General features: G+C 39.4%; 1 protein-coding gene across 2 annotated transcripts in view; it reads left to right on the top strand.

Moving 5' to 3' along the window:
- sipa1l3 (signal-induced proliferation-associated 1 like 3) overlaps positions 1-22,861 on the top strand; it is a 75,367-nt gene that overhangs the window by 46,637 nt on the left and 5,869 nt on the right. For both annotated transcript variants that reach the window (XM_026230981.1, XM_026230982.1), the window contains exons 4-18: positions 338-468; positions 1,473-1,661; positions 1,789-1,963; positions 3,445-3,548; positions 7,929-8,086; positions 8,234-8,819; positions 8,909-9,183; positions 17,051-17,287; positions 17,400-17,576; positions 19,846-19,967; positions 20,743-20,855; positions 20,934-21,376; positions 22,041-22,247; positions 22,353-22,515; positions 22,617-22,803. In XM_026230981.1, the coding sequence (XP_026086766.1) occupies positions 338-468; positions 1,473-1,661; positions 1,789-1,963; positions 3,445-3,548; positions 7,929-8,086; positions 8,234-8,819; positions 8,909-9,183; positions 17,051-17,287; positions 17,400-17,576; positions 19,846-19,967; positions 20,743-20,855; positions 20,934-21,376; positions 22,041-22,247; positions 22,353-22,515; positions 22,617-22,803 (3,267 nt within the window). The remainder of the gene's footprint in view (positions 1-337; positions 469-1,472; positions 1,662-1,788; positions 1,964-3,444; positions 3,549-7,928; positions 8,087-8,233; positions 8,820-8,908; positions 9,184-17,050; positions 17,288-17,399; positions 17,577-19,845; positions 19,968-20,742; positions 20,856-20,933; positions 21,377-22,040; positions 22,248-22,352; positions 22,516-22,616; positions 22,804-22,861) is intronic.

Below are 22,861 nucleotides of genomic sequence, written 5' to 3'. Positions count from 1 at the left end.
GAATGATAACTTCCTTTATTCTCAAGCATGTGCAATATTGTATTAGTGGCTTTGTCTATGGTTTTCTATTCGATTTGAATGTTCACAGTACCCACAGGAAGTTCTATAGCCACCGTGACCTAGATTTGTAGAGCTTCCCTTACAAATCCCTCCTTTGTCCCGTGTCCTTCCCTCCATCTCTCATCCATCATATCAACTTCCACTAAACTCCTATCCATTGTCTTCACCTCATTAATTATTTTCTTCTCATTTTCTGTATTAATGGCATTAATCTGTCTTTTTTTATATCCTCTCTCTGTTTTCATTCATCCATCTCTCTCTCTCTCTGCCCTCACAGAGCACTGGAACTACTTTGGTAACGATGAGAAGCTGGGGCCCGTGGCTCTTAGCATTCGAAGAGAGAAACTGGATGATACCAAAGATTTAAAGGACCAGTACCAGTACCGCATCATCTTTCGCACTAATGAGGTGTGTATGACACAGATATTTGTGAAAATGAAATGAATTAGACCTGGATCAGACAGGGGCTCAGCTCACTTAAACCCATGACAAGACGATTCATTTACCCACAAACATAGTCTCCCTGGGCTTCTCTGGCCACTTTAAGCCATCTTTTTGTGCATAATATTTAAGCATTTTGTAGTCTGATCTTACTGCAATCTGATTAAATTTGTGGCTTGAGAAAGGTTGAAAAATTAACAAAACAATTTTCAGTATCTCTTTTATGTTACACTGGGGGTTTTAATGTAGTTACACTGAAGTTGCAAATAAATTGAGCATTTTTGTGCCTTGCATGCAAGACATTTCTATAAAGGCCATGCAGTCATTTTTGCTTAATAATGGTGTGTTTGAAAAGTGCTGAGTTGGTATGACTGCTGCTCTGCTGGGTTTAGTCAGATTACATGGCTGCCTGGACACATCAAACTCACCCACTCGGTTTATTCACATTCACACATCGTCATTATTCTCACTGTAGATGTGCTCCTAACTCGTTTCGAAATAGCCTTGAATGTGTAAACTGGTTCAAGAGCGTTATATTAGTCAGAGGTTCGAGCTGAATGATTGAATGGGTGGCTGTCCATGTGACCAGTCATATGACGTCATAAGATGTGTGACCTATAGCACAAGAAACCAGAAACACAAGCCTCAAAAAAACAAATATTTTAAGTATTCCAGGATTTCCACCTGTTTGTACTCATTTTACAATAGCTAATGGCTTTAGCATCAGCGTGTGTGAGGTTGTCAGTTTGTGAGATGCTGCAAGGCAGTGAATCAGGGAGCAGTGGGGAAAGGATGCCACACAGTGGGCACTTCTAGCCACCATTTTTCAACCATTCATTATCATTCTCATGCTCTTGTCACATGCTCTCAGAGGATATTTCAGCAGTCATATGATGGCATTTGATGTTGTGTGTGTGTGTGTGTGTTTGTCTGTGTGCTTCTCCCCACATGGTTTCCTGTGGCTGCTGCAGCTGGTCACGCTACGAGGAGCGATCCTGGAGGACTCCATTCTGTCCACAGCAAAGCACGGAACGCTTCGTGGTTTGCCTTTAAAGGAGGTTCTGGAGTATGTGCTGCCAGAACTCAGCGTGTCCTGTTTGCGAATGGCCCTCAGCACACAAAAGGTCACGGAGCAGCTTCTTAAACTGGACGAGCAGGGGGTGAGTAAAGGATGACCCATGGGACTGATGAAAGTGTCAAAAGTCTAGCTTTAAGTTCTTTAATAGTTCCCCAAAAATGAAAATAGCAGAGTGACTCTGTGACTCTGCCACTGTGTGTGTCCTATAGCTCAGTCAGAAACACAAAGTGGGCATCCTACTGTGTCGAGCGGGACAGAGCACTGAGGAGGAGATGTACAACAATGAAGAGGCTACGCCAGCCTTCACCGCCTTCCTCGAGCTGCTGGGAGAAACTGTGTGTCTGAGGGGTTTCAACAAATATGCTGCCCAGCTAGACACCAAAAGTGAGCAAGGCTTTCTGTCTCTCTTACACATGTCCTAAAAAGGCTCAGCAAGATAAAGTGTCAAGCAATAAATCGCATCTCTTCTATGCTAATCAGAGTTCCAGTCCTAACCCACCGTGACCATCAAAAGCGTAGTGTGTAAATCCATTTTGACGGTTTCTTTGTTACATTTGAGGCATCACATCGGGTAGCTCAATGAATGCACAGTGAAATTTTAAAATCTTGCTCAGGACGGCTCAAATTAACATACTGTAATTCCATGTGGTAGCACAGAAATTACACACTGCTCTGTTTCATTTAACATTTTCAATGCTCATATCACACACACACATACAAACACACACATATTTACTTGGCTATCTAAATGGCCTTCCATAGACCACCACTGTTTTTATATACAGCTGGTTATAAATATAACCTAACCTTACAGAAAAGTTTCTGCATTTTTACTATATATATATATATATATATATATATATATATATATATATATATATATATATATATATATATATATATATATATATATATATATGAGAGTATAATTTAAATCAGACTAGATAACAGCTCTGCTGTTGTTTACACACACTCCGTATCCAAAATCATATTAAATTAAATTTAAAATTTAAATTTATGCATTTAGCAGACACTTTTATCCAAAGCGACTTACAGTGCATTCAGGCCTTCAATTTTTACCTATCATGTGTTCCCGGGGAATCGAACCCACAACCTTGCTCTACCACTTGAGCTACAGGAACATATCATATGTCTAATCTTGATAGACAATGTATGCTGTAAAATAATGTACATTAGTATCCAAATGTCTGTGATAACTAATAATAAGGCTTCTGTTTTGCATTTTTCTGATATAAATGTTATAATTATTACAAATTATAACCATGACTATTTAAGTAAAAAGTTGAATTAACACAATACAATTAATACATTTCATAAAACCTGATGATCATGTTCTCCAGTGTGTTTATTTTTGTATAAATATACTTTCATACATATACATACACACACACATACCGTATTTTTCGTAAAATAAGTCGCACCTGAGTAGAAGTCACATCAGTCCAAAAATACGTCATGATGAGGAAAAAAACATATATAAGTCGCACTGGACTATAAATCGCATTTATTTAGAACCAAGAACCAAGAGAAAACATTACCGTTTACAGCCGCGAGAGGGCGCTCTACGCTTCTCAGTGTATAGACTACAGGAGCACTGAGCAGCATAGAGCGCCCTCTCGCGGCTGGAGACGGTAATGTTTTCTCTTGGTTCATTTCTCTTGGTTCATGTCAAATCAATTTTGATAAATAAGTTGCACCTGACTATAAGTCGCAGGACCAGCAAAACTATGAAAAAAAGTGTGACTTATAGTCCGAAAAATACGGTACATTATTTTTACGGTACATTGACATTGTTACTGTGCATTGGCTTTATAATTATTAATATTCATGTGTTTGTTTAACAGCGGACTCAACTGGAACACACTCCCTGTATACAACCTACCAGGACTACGAGATCATGTTTCACGTGTCCACCATGCTTCCATACATGCCCAATAATCCTCAACAGGTAAGACACACACACACACATGCACGTCAGTACATCCAAGAGCCTGTATAGAACCGACATGACCCAACTTATCCTGACACATCCCTCCCCCCCCTCCCGCCTGGACAGAATGTCTTACACATTGTTCACATGCTATTCATGTTCTTTGCTCATATTCAGAGTGTGTTTGTGGTGGGCACTGCATGTGGCAGACGTAGTAGCAAAGAAACATCTGGAATGCTAGTAAATTTTATAGAGTGGCAGCAGTAAATCCTGTGGAAATTCAGCAGCTCTTTTTTCAAACAGCACAAATGGCCACAGCTTCTGGATGTCCACTCTCAGAGTCTAATTTTTTGTTTTGTTTTGTGGTTATGAAGGAATTGCTCTTGCTCTTTCTTTTTCAGTTTTGTTATTGTCAAGTTCTCCCGCTGTTTTTATATTCACTGGTGTATGAATCAGAGCAGGGTGTGGTTTTCTACTGATTTCAGTACTGTTGATTACGTTCCAGTATTGTGGCATCTTCTACCCTCAGGAAGTTTCATGTGCATGCATATGCGTCAACAACAAAATATTTGTTGAAAACACACTTAAAGGCAACCTGACTTGGCATTTTCACCTTTAACTTGCATAGTGTGATGTGCCTCTTAGTTAAATAGAGTATTAAGATATAAATAATGTTGGGAAAGGCTTATTTATAAAAAAAAAAATTTAACGTCTTTTTAGTTACGTTTTAATTGCTAATCATTATTGCTGTTATTTTTATTTATCACATTGTTTTATTTAATTTTAATTTTTTGTTTTTTTTTGTTTTGTAGAACTTTGAATATAACAAAGGCATATTACAGTCCTTGCAGTCCACATTAAAACACTTTTTTTTAATTATTATTATTTGGCTTTTGTTTTGCTGCCTGTGCTGATATGGTTATATCAGCAACAAAGAAAACTACTTCTACAGAGGAAGAAAATAATTTTTTGCCATTATAAAATGTTCATAATTTAGACCAGGGACATATATTATTTGTATCATATGATTTAATATAAATAGAATATTTCAAAATTATTACTTTTGCAGCACAATGAAAAGTGAAAGTGTGAAAGTGACGTGACATTCAGCCAAGTATGATGACCCTTACAGAGAATTTGTGCTCTGCATTTAACCCATCCAGAGTGCACACACACAGACCCTGAACACACACACACACACACACACACACACACACACACCCGGAGCAGTAGGTAGCCATTTATGCTTCGGCGCCCGGGGAGCAGTTGAGGTTCAGTGTCTTGCTCAAGGGCACCTCAGTGGTGGTATTGCCGGCCCGAGATTCGAACCCAAAACCCTAGGATAGGAGTCAAACTCTCTTACCACTAGGCCACAACGTCCCTTCACAATTTGGTTATGCAGAAATTACACAACTTTAAGTAAAATCTGATCTTCTCCCCCTTTCAGATGACCTGCAGAGGGCAGTCTTTATCTGTCAGAAAATTCTCTGTTTTTAAAGCACACACACAAAGAAATCAGCCCCTCACATGGGAGGGTGATGTAGTGATTAAGGTGAGGTAGAATAGGATGTCAGGCTGTAGAATAGTTTCAGGCTACAGGAGTGTACCCATCAGGACTCATTATAGGGGATGGGAGGACCATGCCAGCATTCAAGAAAGACCAGTGTTTCCATGGTTTTTCTTTTGAGTGTTGTTGAAATGTAAGATAGATTATATAACTGATGCTCTCACACTGTTGTGAACGGGTGGGCAGCCTCTATTGCTCTGACTCAGATTGGAGACATAGAGATGCTCCTAATGTCACTGTCTGTTTTTAAATATAGATTAAATGTAGTTGTAAACATCGGTTCTCAGCATCTCTGCTGTCAGCCCTCTTCAAATGAGTTCATTTAACTCACTGAACATCTTGCCCTGATCACAGTTTAGAATAGACTATTAAACTCCATACTACATAACAGCCGAGAATAGCACTCCGGAGTGTTTTCAGATGTCTTTTTGCATTAAACTGCATTGATATTCCTCTGACAATCTGGTTAGGGTTTGAACTAAACTACTAATCCTTAGTATTAACCTTCTGCAGTTAACTCGTCCTGAACCAATTAACATACAGACTCTATTTAAATGCTTTATATGTTTCAGCTTTCATTTCAGATGCAGGTGTGTAGGTGATTCATGTGTTAGCTTTCTTTTTAATCATTTGAAAACTTTAAGAATTCAAGAATTCCCATTACCATTGTATTTGAAATATAATATACGCCACTATTCAAAAGTTTGGACTCGGTTTGATTTGATTTGATTTTTCCTTTTTTAAATGGTAAAACTTTTGTAACATTATAAATGTCTGTACTGCCACTCTCCTTGAATATAATGCATGCATGCTGAACTACAAACTGACGTCAAACTTTCGAATGGCTATGTAATATAACTCTTAAAATAAAGTATGTGAAGGACTCAACTCACTCAAATGGTTCCAACAGTGTTCCAGAAGAACCATTAGTTGCTAAGCTAACAGTCAACTTATCAGGCACAAAGCGGGACACATTTCTGGGTCCAGCTTAAGAAGCATAAAAATACAGGAGCACACAAAAAAAAATAGGTAACACTGTTTTTAATTTGATTGTTGTGTAGCAGTTTTAGGTATGGAATGAATTGGTATATTTGTAATCAAGGTAACACTTGTTAACTATTAACTACAACATTTCTCTCAATAAATTTTTAATTTGCTGCTTATTAATAGTTAGGTTTAGGTATTAGGTAAGATTAGGGATGTAGAATAAGGTCAAGTAGAATAAGACATTAATATGTTCTCAATTAGCACTAATACATGGCTAATATTCTAGTAATATGCATGCTAATAAGCAACTTATAGGTGTTACCTATTCTAAATTGTTAGCGTAATCAACATTTCTGTAGCTTTTTCTGCCATTTTGGATCTTGGATATATGCTTTCTTTGAGCTTGCTGCAATACATTCTGAGATTGCTTTCCATATTAAGGATATATTTAAAGCTGCCGTGAATTTGGTTAAATTGAGGTATGTAGAATGCAGAATATTTATGCTGGCTAACCATTTGGAACTCTTAGAGAGCACATTTGTTGAATCTAATTGTTGTGACAGTGACAAAGTGGCTCAGATGCATCATTTCATTTACTAATTTAATAAAGCCAGAGAAGCTAAAACCTAAGATTATCTAAAACCGAAATACTATACATTTGCTACATTTGCGCACACTGTTATTTCCTACAGGAAATGTAATTCTAGCACAACTTGATCTTTTTACAACATTAGTCCATTTTATTGCATGTGTTTTAGTGGCTTTCTCACAGATTGGTGCTGCAGTGCTGTTAGCAGGCTTTTTCACACCTCTGTGTCTCTCACCACAGAAATCATTGTGCTTCTATGAAGATACTTCTGCCAGTTTCCTTTTTTCTGTGTCCTTCAGCAGAACACTCTCTTTCTCTCTCTGTCACTCACTTACTCTCTCTCCCTCTCCTACTCTTTCGCCCCTTGCAGCCTTGCTTTTATATCTTTTGCTGGTAGATTGTGTGCATTAAACAGTAACATACACCGAAGGACAGACCTGAGCCATATCTAGTAGGAACCATAATATCATAGAGAACTATGAGTGGGCTCTTGGACTCGGACTAGTAAGTGACCACCTATTCTTATCTCACTACAAAGTGCATCACATAAAAGTCTCATGTCTCTTTCAAAGGTGGTTCTCTAAGCTATTAAAAAAATAGACAGCTGGGGTTGCCAGACCTTTAATGTAAATAATAATGTAGTAGCCTTTTAAGTTTTATCAGGTTAACTAAAATTTAAAGTGAACAAAATGTATTTTTCATTAAATGATATAATGATAATATAGCAAAGTCCTATTTTTGAAATGTCCTATTAGACCTATTACTGTTTATCACCGCATTTAGTAATGGAACTTTCTGCCAATTAATCGTAGCATTTTTAGTCTTTCACTTTTAAAAGTACAATCATTTTTAACAGTCAACTTCACAAATCCAGTGAGCATGTTTTCATCAGAAGTACTCACTGTATCAGCCCGGGACCTTGTAAATATGACTTCATGAAAAACCCTGTGTCCTCACTTCCACCATAAATTCAGCCAATCAGAGTAGAGCTCGTCAGATCTTTTCAGTTCTTCGTCCAACATGCATCAGACAGTCGGTGAATGTGGCCAGTCTGAAAGAATCCACCTAGCAGCCGTCTAGAACACCTAGCAACCACATAACCATCGACAACAACTCAGAACACCTTAGCAACATCTAAGGTTGTCTACAACATTGTTTCAACATTTCCTCAAAGTAAAAATATACAGTGTTTTTGTCGTTGTTTGTTCTTTTGCATCGAGATTCTGATTTGCTCTTCCTTTCGTTTCTCTGACAGCTCCTGAGGAAGAGGCACATAGGAAATGATATAGTCACGATTATATTCCAGGAGCCGGGAGCCCTTCCCTTCACTCCACAGAATATTCGCTCTCACTTCCAGCACGTGTTCGTCATTGTCCGTGTGCACAACCCTTGCTCTGACAACACCTGCTACAGGTTGGCCTTGTTTCCATGGCAACCTTTGCTAAGAACAGCATTGCACGTTGGCCTGATTACTGAGATATGTTGTGAACATGTAGTTCAGTGAGGAAAAACTCTGCTGGGATTGGTTGAAAAAAAGTAATTGGCTCTTTTTTCCTATAGTGTGGCAGTGACCCGCATGAAGGACGTGCCTCCATTTGGTCCGCCGCTACCTTCAAGTGGATTGACGTTCCGTGACCCAGCTGCCTTCCGCGCTTTCCTGCTGGCCAAGATCATAAATGCAGAGAACGCTGCGCACAAATCAGAGAAGTTCCATGCCATGGCAACCCGCACACGCCAAGGATACCTGCGGGACCTGGCGGAGAACTGCGTTTCCACTACGCCACTGGACACGGCTGGCAAGCTGAACAATCTCATCTCTCTGGCCTCCAAACGCAAGGAACGCATCCGGGCACGCGAAGCTGCGGAAATGGGTGCCTTAGGGGCGCTTGTTTGGCGTGTACTTGCGCAGGACTTCAGTGGCGGAGGCGCCGAGCTTCCTTGTGCTCTAGCCATCTCCAACGAGTACATTGTCCTGGCGGACTGCTCCACCAAAGAGGTGATATTTAACTGTTTCTGTGCTGATGTGATTGGTTGGACAGCAGAGAGACTTGCACTGAAGATTTTCTATGGTAGAGGAGACCACGTTGCCTTACGGGTACCAGAGGGCAGTGCACAAGATATCAGAGAGGTTGTGCAGAGACTTAAGGTAAGGTACTGATACAACATGCATGGACAGTCAGTTCATTGGTTTGCATTATGGGATATGTCATTTAAAGTCAGTCTGTCTCCTTGCAGGCATTGACTATAGGTTGTGAGACGGTTGATATGACGTTACGACGTAATGGTTTGGGCCAGCTTGGTTTCCATGTGCGTTTGGACGGAACTGTGTCCGAAGTGGAGGAATACGGCTTCGCTTGGCAGGCAGGGCTCCGGCAGGGTAGCCGGTTGGTAGAAATCTGCAAGGTGGCCGCTGTGACACTCTCCCACGAGCAGATGATCGACCTACTGCGGACTTCGGTCACCGTAAAAGTGGTCATTATTCCACCTTTTGAAGAGGGAAGGGCCCGCAGGTGAGTCTTTTGGGAAATTGCATTTTCTTTGAGTTTGCAACCATTTTGAAACCATTTGCTGTTTGAGAAATCAGATGCTGTCTGTCAGCTATTTTGAATTTAATCTTAGTCCTGTGTCAAATGTAATTTTTAGTTTTAATCATATTTAGTCAACTTGTCCTGTTTTAGTCGACTAAATGTCATTTATAGTCAGGTGCAACTTATTTATAAAAATTTATTTGACATGAACCAAGAGAAATGAACCAATAGAAAACATTACTGTCTCCAGCCACGAGAGGGCTTCAGTGTAGACTACAGGAGCACTGAGCAGCATAGAGTGCCCTCTTGCGGCTGTAGATGGTAATGTTTTCTCTTGGTGCTTGGTTCTAAATAAATGCGACTTATAGTCCAGTGCGACTTATATATGTTTTTTTCCTCATCATGACGTATTTTTGGACTGATGCGACTTATACTCAGGTGCGACTTATAGTCCGAAAAATACGGTACACATTTTCGTCAGATTTTCTTTTTACTGTATAATGGTTAAAATGATGAAAATAAGTATTATTTTGCTAAATTTTAATTGCTGAATGTTGTCATTTGGGAAATAGATTTTTACATTTCATCAGAAGCTGCTCTTTCGTTTTCATTGGGAAAAAAACCTAACTTTCGCCATAGCATTTGTTAACGAAATTAACACTAGTTGGGTTTCAGCCAACTTCCTCACAATACTGTAAATGTCACAAGACATGCATCATGATTTATTACATTTACATTTATGCATTTAGCAGATGCTTTTATCCAAAGCGACTTACAGTGCATTCAGTGCATTACATTTTTTTTTACCAATATGTGTGCTCCCTGGGAATTGAACCCACGACCCTTTGCGCTGCTTATGCAATGGTCTACCACTGAGTTACAAGAACAGAAGCCAAATCTGAAGTGGCACATATGTTATATAGACAAAGAAGAATGATAGTAGCAGTGTGCAGAGCATTACACACTTACACGGTTGGTTCTTAAGCATATGTCAGATTTTTGGTAAGTGTATGAACTATAAAGATCTTGACCAGTTTGCTCGGGTATCTTTGATTAAGGGTTGGAGCTAAACTCTGCAAGGCCAGATTTGAGGAACCTTAAGGCGGGCATACACGGTGCGAATTCGGATGGTCGGAAGATCGTATGTCCACGCACACGGCATGAGTGAGTTTATCTGAAAATCGTACGGACGAGATGATATACAACACGATTTTACAACCTGCGAATTCCAGAAGCAATCGCACAAAGTTGATAGACACATTCGACTTGAAGCAGCGCTGCACACACAGAAGGATCACTGTATGACATTACCGCGAGAGCGATAAGAGAGCACACATATACAACGCATTCGAATCGCTCTCGCGGTACTTTGATGTCATACAGGTGATCATTCTGTGAAGCGCTGCTTCAAGTGGAACGCGCCTAATATAACTGCTCTCCCTCTCTCATAAATGCAAATAAAATATTGATACGAGCCGTTTCCTACACGTACAGGTTATTTTTCAGCAATAGGAAACCAGGACGTTTGGTTACCCTGTGTGTGTGTTCTTGTATATGGTTTATAAATATCTGAAATGGGTATTAAAATGTAAACATGGTTTGTGATGACAATTACTGTGCCCTCGTAAACCAAATGACTTTAAAAAATACTATACGGTGTTTAATAGAAATTTTAAACATGCATTTTTCGTGATGGATAGAGGTAGTGTATGGGGATATACAGTATAGAATACCGTTACGTCTATGGAGAGTCCCTGTAAACTACATATGCGTGTGTGAGCGAAAGAGGGAGAGAGAGAGAGAACTAAAAAGGCATTGGAATACGTTGCTAGAAACATCATACAGCGCTTGCTGTTCCTGACAGACTTCAGCTGCCGTCTTCGTCTTTCTTCTTCTGTGGTTTTCCTAGTTCGTGATTGGTCAACTTCAGATAAGTCAACAAATCGGCTCGTTCAACCGCACAAATGGCACGAATTCAAACCGATAGCTCACGAACTTTTTAGACATGTTTAAAAATGATCGGGAGGTCGGGAAGTGCTCGTAAGCCACTCTGCTCGGCTCGTAATTCATCGCAAATGATACGAGCCGCGACCATACGAGAATACGCGATTTCCACACGATTGAAAAAAATCGCATGCGAACTCGTACGACAGCAAAAATCGCACCGTGTACGCCCGCCTTTAGTGTAGCATCTTTAAGTTGATTTAGAAAAGGACATGTCTGACACTGAATTAAGCTGTCTTAATTCAACTTATGAACTACAGATCCACTATATATGAACCATATCATTATACTAGATTTTTTTTTATGTTTTGGTATTGGCTCAAATTGGATGTTTAAATACTTATTTCCCATATTTTTACATTTTACTTTGGCTTCATCTAACATTTACTTGAAAGTAATCTTTAAAGCTAATAAATTTAGCAAATCTCAAAATGAATATCCATTTTTCATACTGCGCATTAATATTGTGATGGCAACATTTACTGGCATTTAAAACGATTGGTTTTAGATTTCTGTTTTATTTCTAATTTATTTACACAAAACCGTATCAGTTTTTAAATCAGCTGTTTATCAGTTATCAGCCATAACATGAAATGTAAAGCAAGATAAGGTAACACTTTACAATAAGGTTCATTAGTGAACATGAACTAGGCATGAACAATACTTCTACAGAATTTATTGATTTTAGTTCATGTTAAATTCAAAATTTACTAATGGATTATAAAAATAAATAAAAAATCCCAAACTGTCTTTGTTAACATTAGTTAATGCACTGTAAACTAACATGAACAAACATGAATAAATAGTGTAACAAGTTTATAGTTTATACATTATTGTATTACCTTATTGTGAAGTGTTACCAAATATAATTATGGAAGCAAAATAATAATAGAAACATTGATCCAAGCATAAAGCATTGTTGCAAACCGTTATAAACACAATGGTGATGCATTAAGAGGTTTCCAATTTTAAAAAAAAACATGGTCCTGCAGGTCAGAACCACAAATCATTTCTCATATGTATTTCATTTGTATATTTTTTTTATACCCTGTTCCTGTACATACTTTGACAAACAGTTTTAATTGGTTTATTTAAAATAAAAATTGAGCGATACATAACACCATACTATTGTTCTTGCAGTATTTATTTTCTTTTTTTCATTTTATATACTACAAATTCGCTTATAAATCAGTTTAAGGTGTGATTGTTTGGACATTTGCTGGGAAGGAAATGTAGAGATTGGACCTCTTGGAACTTTAATTGAATACCACTGCAGAGGAGATTTCGATCAGAATGTTAGATAGCTCGTGACTCCATTAAATTCATTCCGCTTTGATAAATTATTAATGGAGAACACCATAAAAGACTGTCGGACTCCAGCCTGTCTCATAGTCTAGAGAAAAGAGCGTCGACGGCTTCCTTCATTCGGTGCACTGCAGCCTAAGATTTTCCAGAGAGCATCAAATCTGTTAGGTCTGTTTAAAAAAATGACAGATCTACAATTACAGTGCAGCCCAGGTAAATTCCTTTGAAAAAGACTTAAAACATCAAATATAAATCCCGTCAGTGTTTTCCACTTTCACAGACTAGACGTTCTCTGACAGATGAAGGCAGGAACCTCAACTCAGCGATAGTCTTTCTGTACAGAAAACAAACCGCAGATTTAAGCTTAAAGTCTGGGCAGCAGCACATTTCGGATCTGACAGGGCTGTTGTTGTTGTTGTTGTTTTTTTGCACTTTGCACCCCTCTGGAGACCCATTCTTGTTTTGGAAAGATTAATGACGAGCCTCGTTGCAGAATTAATGCTGCTTGTTATAAACGCCCGTCGGCTGGAACCCCTCTGACATAATTCAACCATTCAGTTTCACTGTTATACAAATGTGATACAAAAACACTACATGTATCTTCATACAAGAGGGGAAAAGCTTTTATTTCTCGCACTCGTACCTCCTCTTTGTCTGATGCAACACTCACACAAACACACACACACACACACACACACAGGCACTCACCAGATTTTGAGAACGTTGGCAGACGCCTCAGTTCTCGGGGGAACAGTGAGTGGGAGTGTTAGAGAGAGAGAGAGAGAGAGAGAGGGACAGAGAGAAAGAGAGTGTTAGAAGAGAAGAGGAGAGAGGGATGGAAGAGTTTACTAATGAAAACAGTGATTATGTGAAGCCTCAGTTTTGCTGCATCGAAAAGGTATGTTTGCAGGCACATCTAAACTTACTATTTTGGCCTTCAAAATCAACATGCAAATGTAATATGTATATTCTTAATGCACATTGTGTTGCACATCGCATGTTTGACAGTTTAGCGTCGCACGACTCAGAACTTTATTCGGAGTGGCTGCTGTTAGGGGCTAATTACTCAGCAGCGTGTTAGCGGGACATGTTCGCCGTTGTGGTTAAACTCCCTCGCGCACACATGCATCCCAGCACCTCCCACCCACACCGCGCCGTGGAACGAAAGAGCGTGCTAATTGCATGCTTCGACATGCTTGTCTTTCCGTCATTCCCTCTCTTTTGTTTACCCTCCTCTGTTTGTATCTCTTTTCCTCTCAGTGGTCCAGCCTCTGTTTGTCGAGGAGTGCCAGGGGAGCAGACTGCATGAGACTAAAGCCTGGAATCTGTGAAAAAGGGGCTAAAAATAAATAAATAAAGGGGTTTTAATTAAGGAATATGATGCTGACAGGGAACGGGCAGCGTGTTTAGAATGCAAGGAAAGAATATAAAGACCGTAGATGCTGAGGCATGTCTGTGCGCCTCCTCGCTTGGAAACAAAGTGGGAGGAACACCCCTCCTCCTTTTTCTCTCTCCATCTCACCCTCCCTCTTTCTGGTTGCTCTTGTTATCAGAGTGAAAGAGAGGATTGGATGGGTGGAGAGCAGAAATCTCTGTGTGTGTCCGGTTGTCAGGGCTCGTTTGTACTTCAGCTGTCAGTCAGAGCCTCATGGCGCTACCGCGGACATCCGATACAACAGTCTAGTCTACACTCGGAGGTTAGTGATGGGCTTGGAGACAAAGAGAGGATGGATGGGAAACACTGGAACTCAATGTACTGTATTACAACAATGAATGACACAGGAATGAAAATACTTGGACCTGGTGAAGGTGTTGGATGGATAGATGGATGGATGGCAGTAAAAGAGGAGTGGTGAAGAGTGATGAAGAGGAAGATGTGCTCATGTATTTCAGGCTCTGGGTTTTTCTAGCCTTTGTCCAAGCTTGGTTTTAGGAAGCGTTTATGTGTGCTGAGGACTTATGTACTGTAGTATTTTTTTCAAGTGAATCACAATGTACAGTAGAATTCAAAAGTCTAAGACCACATTGAAAAAAATTTGATTTTTTCAAAATGTTCATTTAATCCTAGAAAAATGAAATGTGTAAGATTTGGGTTACACTTTATTTTAAGGGTGTCCTTGTGTATGTTTTCATTTAAGAACTGAGTAATATAAATTCCCAACATGTACTTGCTATAGGGTTAGGATTAGGCTTAGTTGCATGTAATTACGCATATTCTACTATTATTACTGTAGTAAGTACATGTAATGTGTAACAAGGACACTGTAAAATAGTTTTACCAAGATTTCTTTTAAGATTTGTACTTAAAATTGTGTATGTTCTGGAGCCTTGCAAAACATGAGGAAAAAATAGGTTTGTTTATTAATTGGTTCCTTCGTTTTAGCTGAATCGTGGACATTTAGTCTCCAATCATTTGGTCCTCTTAAACCCCTCCCCTTTCTAACAATCGATCAAATGTTCGCATTCAGATCTTCCTCCATCCAATCAACAACAGATGGATAAATCACTGCTACTTTCTCTGCTTTGTTTTCATCGTGACTTTTAATTGTGGCCATGATTCAATGAGATAAAGGGAACAAATTCGTAAAACGACTCCACAATCTAACGATTAGAACGCGATCATCGGCTTTTACATAAACGGCTGCTGTTATCATAACAAAAGGAGCCAAGCAAAAACACAAAGTGAATTTAATTGCTCATTTAAAATGCTATGCTAATGAAAGATGTAAATGTGACAATAAACAATGTAAATGGTAACATTTTTATTAGTGGTCTCAGGCTTCTTTGTAGGTGGCAGGTTTAAATAAACATGAGTTTTACCAGTACAGTTGATAGTTAGTATTAAGTTAACATCTATACATTCTCAGCGTGTCGGTGTAGTCAGTCTGGGCTAGTTTACGTGTCCTCGTGGTCTTCAGAAGAGACTTTGTTGCTGTATTAGACAGCAGTGCTGTGGAGTCTGCTGTTTTCCACTCTCCCCCTCCTCCTCTCGCTCTCCTCCTTCCTTTTGTCTTGTTTTTGGCTTTCTGACTCTCGGTTTGTCTGTCTTTTTCTCACTCCCTGTGGATGGAGAGATGATAATAGCAGCATACAATAAAGATGATGATGTATGAAATATAGATGTCAATGGGCAGAAGGTGCTACTGGAGTAAAGGTTGGAATATCAGGTGAATTTTGGGGGCTTTGGTTATTTTTTGGAGGTGTCTGGATGTCTAGGATAGCAGTGCTTTAATGGACTTCCTGTTTTTGCCACCATACACTACGGGTAAGATTTTTTTTTTTTTGTTTATAAATTTTTTTTAAAAAGCCTCTTATGCTAGAGGCTTTGATGCATTGATTTGATCAATAAACACTAATATTGTGAAATCATATGACTGTTTCTGTTGTAGTGTATTTTAAAATGTAATTTATTCCTGTGATGTCAGAGCTGAATTTCCAGCTATCTACTATGATTTCTGACCTTTTTTTTTTTTTTTTTTTGAAACAGGTGCGTTTTTTTCTCGATTTTTTTTATGAAAAGATGGCTCCAAAAATAGTATTTACTTGAAAAATTCGTTTTTTTATTATTATTATTAACATTATAGATGTTTTTATTTTCACTTTTGTTCAATTGAATGCATCTTTGCTGAATTAAAGAACTGACCCTAAACTTTTGAAACTGTACCGATGAAGTTTTTAATGATTTAATCAGGAAATGTGCTGACCCTCTCTGCTGACAAACTAAATAGGGGTAGATGAGTCTGATAAAGTTGATGTTTAGAAGAAAGACAGTTACCTTGACTTCAGTCCTTGTGTGAAAGTGCTGACACTCTGACACAGAGTGGGTTTGGGTTTCTCATCATCATCAGAAAGCAGAGACCCAGAGGGATTCTGCCGCTGATGAGAGCGTTCCAGCATTCAGTAGGGGTTAGTGGACTGGTCAACAGGGATTTGGGACTAATCTGCCAGTGAACCAGACACCCAAATTACTGCAGAACCATTCTTTTGAAACATCCCTTAAAATCTGTAACCTTTAACACAGGATGAAGAGTTTTGGTCTGGCACTAGGGCTTTAAATCAGTCATAATCAACCTAGTCTCACATAGCCAGACTTTTGACTTGAGAAAAGCCATCTGATCCTCATTTCAGCTTGTTCCGTATTAAGATCTGCCTGTTTAGACAGGAAAGACTGACTTGCTAAATGACCAACCACAAAAATTGCTTTTGCTATCTAAAATGCAAAACTTAATAAAACAGCGTGGATATGTGTAATAATAATAATGATGTATTGCAAATAAAATCACTGTTGTGTAAGGGTTCCCAGAGGTTTTAATATATTTATAATATAATAAATATAATAAATAATAATTAATATAAACATTTATTTTAAAAGATTTAAGACCCACCAAACATTTGGAGAGTAGTGTATACACTTTATACACTGTGTGTGTGTGTGTGTGTGTGTGTGTGTGTGTTTAATTATGAACTGATAACGGTTTCAGAGTACTTGGTTATTTACATATTCAAAAATGAATAATGTATGGAATGATTGTGTTTGTAGGGGCTGTACAGAGGAGTACAAGATGAAGATGATGGAGCAGAAGGGAGAAGCGGAGCCAGTGGCTGCAGGTTATCGTGCTGGGCAGCAAACCCAAGTGTGGCGCTGGGACAGCCCCCCTGGTACACACAGCTCTGCTCAGCGCTGGACCCCCAGCGGACCCCCACCAGTTCCCAGCCGTACACACAAAGCTCTGGTCCCCATTCCATACAGAGAGGCCCAACACATCTCTTCAAAACGGTGAGACATTTGGACATATAGTTCAAATCTCAGGGACACTTAACTATTGGCCAGGTCTTTTGGCTTTGTTTTTCTTCTCACTTGCTTTTTCCGTCTCCTGTCCTTCCCACAGGCCTGTCAGTTACCCAGAGAACCATTACAGTGTGTCTCCTCTTAGCGGGGACAGAGGGATGCCATACAGAAACCCCTCAGCTAGTTTCTCCAGTCCAGGCTCTGGGTTCAGCTCCGCTGCACTGGGGGTGCCGGGACTCAGCGGACCCTTTATCCACTACAAAACCACTCGAGACGGGTCAGTTGATTTGTTTTTTTTTAAGCATTTGGCATCAGTACATTGTAAAACTTTCCCCTAACTGACTTGTCTGTTGTTTTAGTTCAGAATATAAGAATTCTAATGCACTAAAATTCATAGATGAGCCATTCATCGGCAACTAGAGCTAATTTCTGTATTTTCTTCAGCATTTTGACTATATATAGATATATACTCAGATTCTAGTCTAAGAAAGCCTGTCAGGGTTTTCATTCTGAATGGATTTCCTTTGTGATAATGACTGAATAATTGTACATTCTCCCACTTGTTACACAGCTATTGATGGAATAAATAAATAAACAATTGAACGTAGTAAAGTGGCTGTTCATGATGTGTAAGGAGTGACTAACACAGAACAAACGCAAGATGCAGAGCATGCATGGAATTGAAAAAATGCTAATTATAGAGATGCGTTTTTTAAATGTTCAACTCCTTTTAACTTGAGCACTGCATTTTTAAGAATGACTCGTGTGCAGTGGTCAATCACGTCTATCTGTCTAGCACATGTAGAAAAACAACGGAAAGCAGCACAGAGGAATGCAGAAACTGTGTAAATGGCCCCTGAGAGTTCAGAGAAACTCATCTGACAAGATGCAATGAACTTCCCAGCTCTGTTTGCTGTCAGAGACATTATTGACGAATCTGTATAGCTTTCATTTAATGTAAAACTATGGGGAACTGATACAGCAGAAGCTGTAAATGCTGGTGAGGATAGAAATGAACATCTTCAGGCGCTGTTTACCGTCATGAGTGGGTGTGTCTGATGGGGAAATGAGAGGCATGTATCAGCTAGACCTAGACTGCTGCTGATTCACAAGAATATTATGTGTTTGTTTATGATTGTATGTGTGTATAAAGCAGAGCTCATGGCACGGTTAGCTGGCCTGTTCAACCAGAGGAGCTTGCTGGGAATGTTTGGGGGGTTTTGAAGTTAACATACACTGTATTTTTCACAATAAGACAAGGAACAAGAATAATCATGTTATCGTCTTTGTATTTTTCCCTTTTTTAGTGTTTACTAGTCACATGCATTCATATTTAATGTAATTAAAAATGGGTCATTGATTAGCATATCCTGGTTGTTCTGCATCTAATTAGGACTCGACCCCATCCTCACGAAAAACACCTCAAATATTTATAGAGCACACAAAGGGCTTTATTAGCAAGATAATTCAGATGATTGTGCTTCTGAACCATAAACCAATATGGGAACCTGTTTGTTTGCACATATTTCACTAGTCTTGTAGCGAACATTTAGTCTGTGCAAGTTCATCTACAGAAATAAGTAGTCTTCATAATCTTTAGTCAACACTTGAAAATTTGCTTCCTTTCTGGAATGGTGCTCATTTTTCTGCTGACATCAGTTTTACAGCAAGAGGCAGAACAATCTTAGCCCTTCTTCTCCAACCTTCAGTTTTCTGCCAGCTAGAGATTATGAGGAGTTGAGCTAAATTCAATTCATTATTCTCTAATAATGTTTCACTTGGAAATACATTTTTATACTAAAGTCAGTTGCAAGTTCCAGCTCCCGCAGTGTTTAAAGTTTCCCTTGAATGTGTCGACAGTTTAAAGTGCATTCGAGCGTTATAAAGAGATGTTGGGGTACTGTGTGAGTCTGTCAGTATTCACACTGACGCTGCTTATGATGGTGATTCAGAGAGATCTGCTAATGTGTGCTATTATTAGTCCCATCAGATGAAGTCATACATCATAACTCAAACCCACAAGGTGACAAGTGACAGAACACTTGGGTTGCAACAGACTCTGGATTCAGTGTGGCATGTTGTGTATGATGCAGACTTTGCTGTGTCATACCAAATACAATGTTTGGATTATCTGCTTTTAAAGTCAGCAGGAAATGAAAATTGACCCTACTTTCTAAATGGATGTTGTATCTTGTTGTGAACAATTCATCCGTGCATATTTCTCTCTTTTTTTTTTTTTAATTTTATTTGACCTTGAAGGTTTAATCAGAATATCACAGCGACGAACGAACCCTTTCCACGATCCATTAAATTCTGATGACTAAAATAACATCCCTTGTTATCTGTGAACTGTATTTCATGTTAACTGCTCTAAGCATTTTCCACTGGTTTGCTAACTCTAACCACATGTCCTTCTTCTAAAACACCGCTCTCCAGTGAAATGCCGGCCAGCCTAAACCGAGTGGTCAGAATTTAGCTGGTTAACATGGTATAGTAAGTTGAATAAGACTATATTTAATAAGATGTTAATATTTGTGTGTGTGTAGGTTTGGGTCAGTCCAGCGGTCTCTCCAGCCGTTTGATCCACACGTTACTGTCGATGTCTCGAGTGGAGAATCATCATCTGGCTTCACAAGCCAAGAAAGCACGATGGAGCGCAACAAGTCAGGTAAGCAAACACACATAATACAGATACTATTATGAAGAACAAAAACTGCTGTACTGTAAATGTGTTTTGTGTACCGCCCCATTACTGAGTGAACTCTGCCCTCTGCTGGAAACACTGAAAACATTGACTGCTTCACAAAAACCTCTGGGTTTCACTGGTGATCACTGGCCATCCTTCATGCATAAATTGAGTTTTTTGGGAAATATTTCCTAACTGAAATAAAAATGAGTTTTAGCTGAAGTACTACAATGAAACTAAAACTTAAGAAAAATAAATTAACGCTAAATAAATACTATTTAAAAAATGTAAATAAAAAATGACCAAAGCAAAAAACTACTAAAACTAAATTTAAATGAAATCTCAAAATAAAAAAATAAAAGTTCATTGAAAATATAAATAAATACTTTAATAGTCTGAAATAATACTAAAATAATACAGAGTCTGATATAGAAACACAACAAACATATGAAGAGTGTGAAACTCTCACAAAATATGGGGCTGACAAACAGGTAGAAAGTGACTGGAAGCAGTTCATTTTGAATGAGTCACTGATTCGTCCAATGACTAGGCAATGTGTTCGGTAACACAAAATTTAGACAAGGTTAACAAAAGTGATCCATCTCCTGTTAAATCTAAAGTCAGGTTAAGGCAAGATTGAATTTGTCTTTAGAAGTAGGGCTGCACAGTTATATCGTAACTTTAACTTATCTAATGTAACTAGCACAATAACTTATCGTAACAGACTTTATCCCATATGCGTTTGTGTGTTGTACAGAGCAACTGTGGCATCTTCCTGCTTCATCACGAGGCGTGACAGTGGGCTCAGCTCCGAGAAGACAGACTCGACAGGACGGTGCAGGGAAGGACTCTCCAAACCGCCACTCGAAGGTAAGAGGTCATCCTCATCATCAAGTATTGTCATGCGGCCCTTGTGCACTAATCACTCTTCCTCCTGCTCTCTCTCAGGGTGAGGCACACTATTCCAGTCACTCCAGCAGTAACACGCTCTCCAGCAATGCTTCCAGCAGTCACAGCGACGAGCGCTGGTTTGACAGCGTGGGAGGTGGGGTTTCCGGTGCCCTGAGTGACCCCTCAGACCCCGACCCTGACCCCATGGGCAAGGGAGGGTCCAGTGACAGTGGCATCGATGCATCTCTTTACACACCAAGTCCTAACACTAAAGGAGCCAAACCTAGCCGAAGCCTAGCAGGAACCCCACATAAACCTCTGCATGGCTCTGCGACATACAGCGGCTTGCAGGAGCTGTCCGGAGCGGGAGGGTGGGCGGCAGGAGAGGGTCACCGCAGGGAGTCGTCACCCGTCATTGCATCAGCCAATCAAAGCAAGAACTATCGCACACGCACATTCCCCCCTCCTGGATCAGCTAACGTCGACAACTTCAAACCAAGGTATTGTGTTTATATCCGTGTTTAAAAGTTTGGGGTCAGTATGTTTTTTTTTTTGTTTTTTTTTGTAAGAAATAAATAGTTTTATTTAACAAGGATGCATTAATTAATCAAAAGTGACAGTAAATACATTTATAATGTAACAAAAGATTATTATTTTAAATAAATGCTGTTCTTTTGAACTTTCTATTCATCAAAGAATAAAAAAAAAATTACAGTTTACGCATTAAAACAGTTTTAACACTGATATTAATAAGACATATTTTTTGAACACCAAATGAAAATATCAGAATGTTTTCTGAAGGATCATGTGACACTGAGGACTGGAGTAATGATGCTGAAAATTCAGCTTTACCTTCACAGGAAAAAAATTACTGGAAAAAAACGTAAAAAAAAAAAAAAAAAAAAGTTTTGTCTTTTACCAATAAATGCAGTTTCGATTAAACATTAGAGACTTTTAAAAACATTACAAAAATCATACTGATATCAAACTTTTGAATGTGTCACTTTATAAACATAGCAAAGCACAACACACATATGGGATAATTCAGGTCTGATTGACATTATTATGCCTAATGTTATAAATGTGTTTTTCAGTGCTGATGATTCAGCATAATCCTGACATACCTGCATATGAATTGTGTGTATTTTTTTTTCTGGGATTTAGGACCTGCTATACCCCTCAAGGGTACAAGACCCCTGCTGTGGCCGATAAACCCAGGCCTTTCAGATCTTCAACGGTCACACCCACATCAGGCTTTGGCCAGCTGTCAAGCTCCGCCCCCAAGTCATTTAGTAAAAGCAAGAGTACATGGCAACAGGAGGAGAACAGCACAGCACCCAGCACCACCTCCACTGACAGCAACGGCAACAAGTGTGTTTTTGTCAAATGTACTTCACATTTACGAGAAGGCTGATGGATTCTGAAATCGATGCATGACATCTGAATCTTGCTCCTGATTATTATGTGTGCTTTCAGGCAGGTGGATACGAACAGTAAGAATGTGTTCGGACAGCCCCGGTTACGTGCCTCTCTGAGGGACCTGCGCTCACCACGCAGATCGCACAAGAGCACTGTCGAGGACGACTTGAAAAAGCTCATCATCATGGACAACCCTGCCGAGACACCATCACGGGATGCGGTCAGCATGCACGAACAACCCTAAACTTAGTCAGAAAATGCTTATTCACATGACAATCTATCCAACTCATCTGTGCATTGTGTGTTTGTGCTGCTCTACAGTCTCCTCATCGGACCTTGCAACGCACCTTCTCAGATGAGAGTCTGTGCAGTGGACGGAGAGATTCTAGTTATGCAAGCACGCCTCTTTTTGAAGGACAAGTGCCGCCCAGTGACCTTCTCTTCACCTGCACGCTGCCTACTCGCCGCCACAACACCAATCATGGAGCCCTCATTCCTAGTAAGAAAGGTAGGTGACATTTGCGTGTCACAGTCAGCTGGTAAGCTCTTACTCTTATCTGCTAATA

The sequence above is a fragment of the Carassius auratus genome, chromosome 43 (assembly GCF_003368295.1).
Source record: "Carassius auratus strain Wakin chromosome 43, ASM336829v1, whole genome shotgun sequence".
NCBI classification, from domain to species: Eukaryota; Metazoa; Chordata; class Actinopteri; order Cypriniformes; family Cyprinidae; genus Carassius; species Carassius auratus.
This window is presented reverse-complemented; position numbering and strand designations above follow the sequence as displayed.